Raw genomic sequence first — 1,133 nt, 5'->3', positions numbered from 1 at the left:
TAAAATCATGCTAATGAAGACATCAAAAATTTCTTAATAGAAAAATAAAGAAAGTAAATTAATTAAAGAGTATATTCATTCATTGATTCATTTAGTTGTTTATGTATTTTTTTGTTTGTTTGTTAAATCAAAAAATAAAATAAGAAATATATAAATCAAAGTAATAAATAAACTTCTTGCTAATTCATATTAATAATTAATAATAAATTAAAGTCTTAGCTATTTAATAAATATTTTTACAACAAAATTGGCTAGAATAGCAAAAAAATTCACTAAAGTTTGGTATTTTCAAAGTCAGTAATAAAGATTATTTAAGGGAAAAGTTTTAAAACTACAGCTTTTTAGTGTAATCCATTTAGGAGTAAAGATAATACAGAAAAAAAGTTGAACAAAATATAAATTAAATGGAGGAAGAACTATCTACAGATAAACAATCTTAACAAATATATAATTAGGACAATTCTGATTAACTTTCAACAAATGAAAATTCTACAGCTTCGAAATAAAATAATAATTTAGATGGTTCAAATGGATTTGGATCTTCTAATTCTTTGACATATTACTATTCTTCCTTCGATTTATTTGAAAACGAATAGAACGCTGCATTTTTAAAATATAGAAGGTTTATCAAAAAACTTCAACACTACTTAGGTAAGCTTTATTAATTAAGAATATTATTGGATATTTTTCTAAAATGCATTTCTTAACAACACTTTTTAATTGGTTAAACTAGACATTATTTGGAGGAAGAGCATCAATTTTATTAACAGCTAATATGATTTTATGGTTTTAAGCAAAAGCATAGTCGACAATAGAAGTGTTGAGAGTTGCAAATAAATCAGTGGCATCTACGACAAATATAATAGTTGAATTACGCTTTACCAACTTAAAGGCTTTTTTCAAAAATTCTGATGGATCTTTTGTAGCTAAAAGATCACCTTTTTCAAAATCAGTCATCTCTAATTCTTGTTAGTGATCTTCATTTTCATCATCAGAGAGATTGCTCTACTAGTTTTACTCTTATTGATTCTATCTAGAAATTTCAGATTATTAATCAATTAAATTTTTTTGATATTTTAATTAATGGCATCTGTAGCAAATAGGCTTTTTATATTTTAAATTTTTTTCTTTTC

The 1,133-nt window shown here is 23.5% G+C and overlaps 1 protein-coding gene across 1 annotated transcript; it reads right to left on the bottom strand. All coding sequences in view use genetic code 6, as the record gives it.

Moving 5' to 3' along the window:
* Positions 1 to 627: 627 nt before the first annotated feature.
* On the bottom strand, positions 628 to 957 carry TTHERM_02398090 (hypothetical protein; the record flags this gene model as incomplete). Its single annotated transcript, XM_001028447.1, has 1 exon — positions 628 to 957. One exon carries the CDS (start codon positions 955 to 957, stop codon positions 628 to 630), a length of 330 nt encoding a protein of 109 aa, XP_001028447.1.
* Between the last annotated feature and the right edge of the window lie 176 nt (positions 958 to 1,133).

This window comes from Tetrahymena thermophila (assembly GCF_000189635.1).
Source record: "Tetrahymena thermophila SB210 genomic scaffold scf_8255722, whole genome shotgun sequence".
Classification (NCBI taxonomy): Eukaryota; Ciliophora; class Oligohymenophorea; order Hymenostomatida; family Tetrahymenidae; genus Tetrahymena; species Tetrahymena thermophila.
Note: the sequence above shows the minus strand (reverse complement) of the source record. Positions and strands in the feature narration are given on the sequence as shown.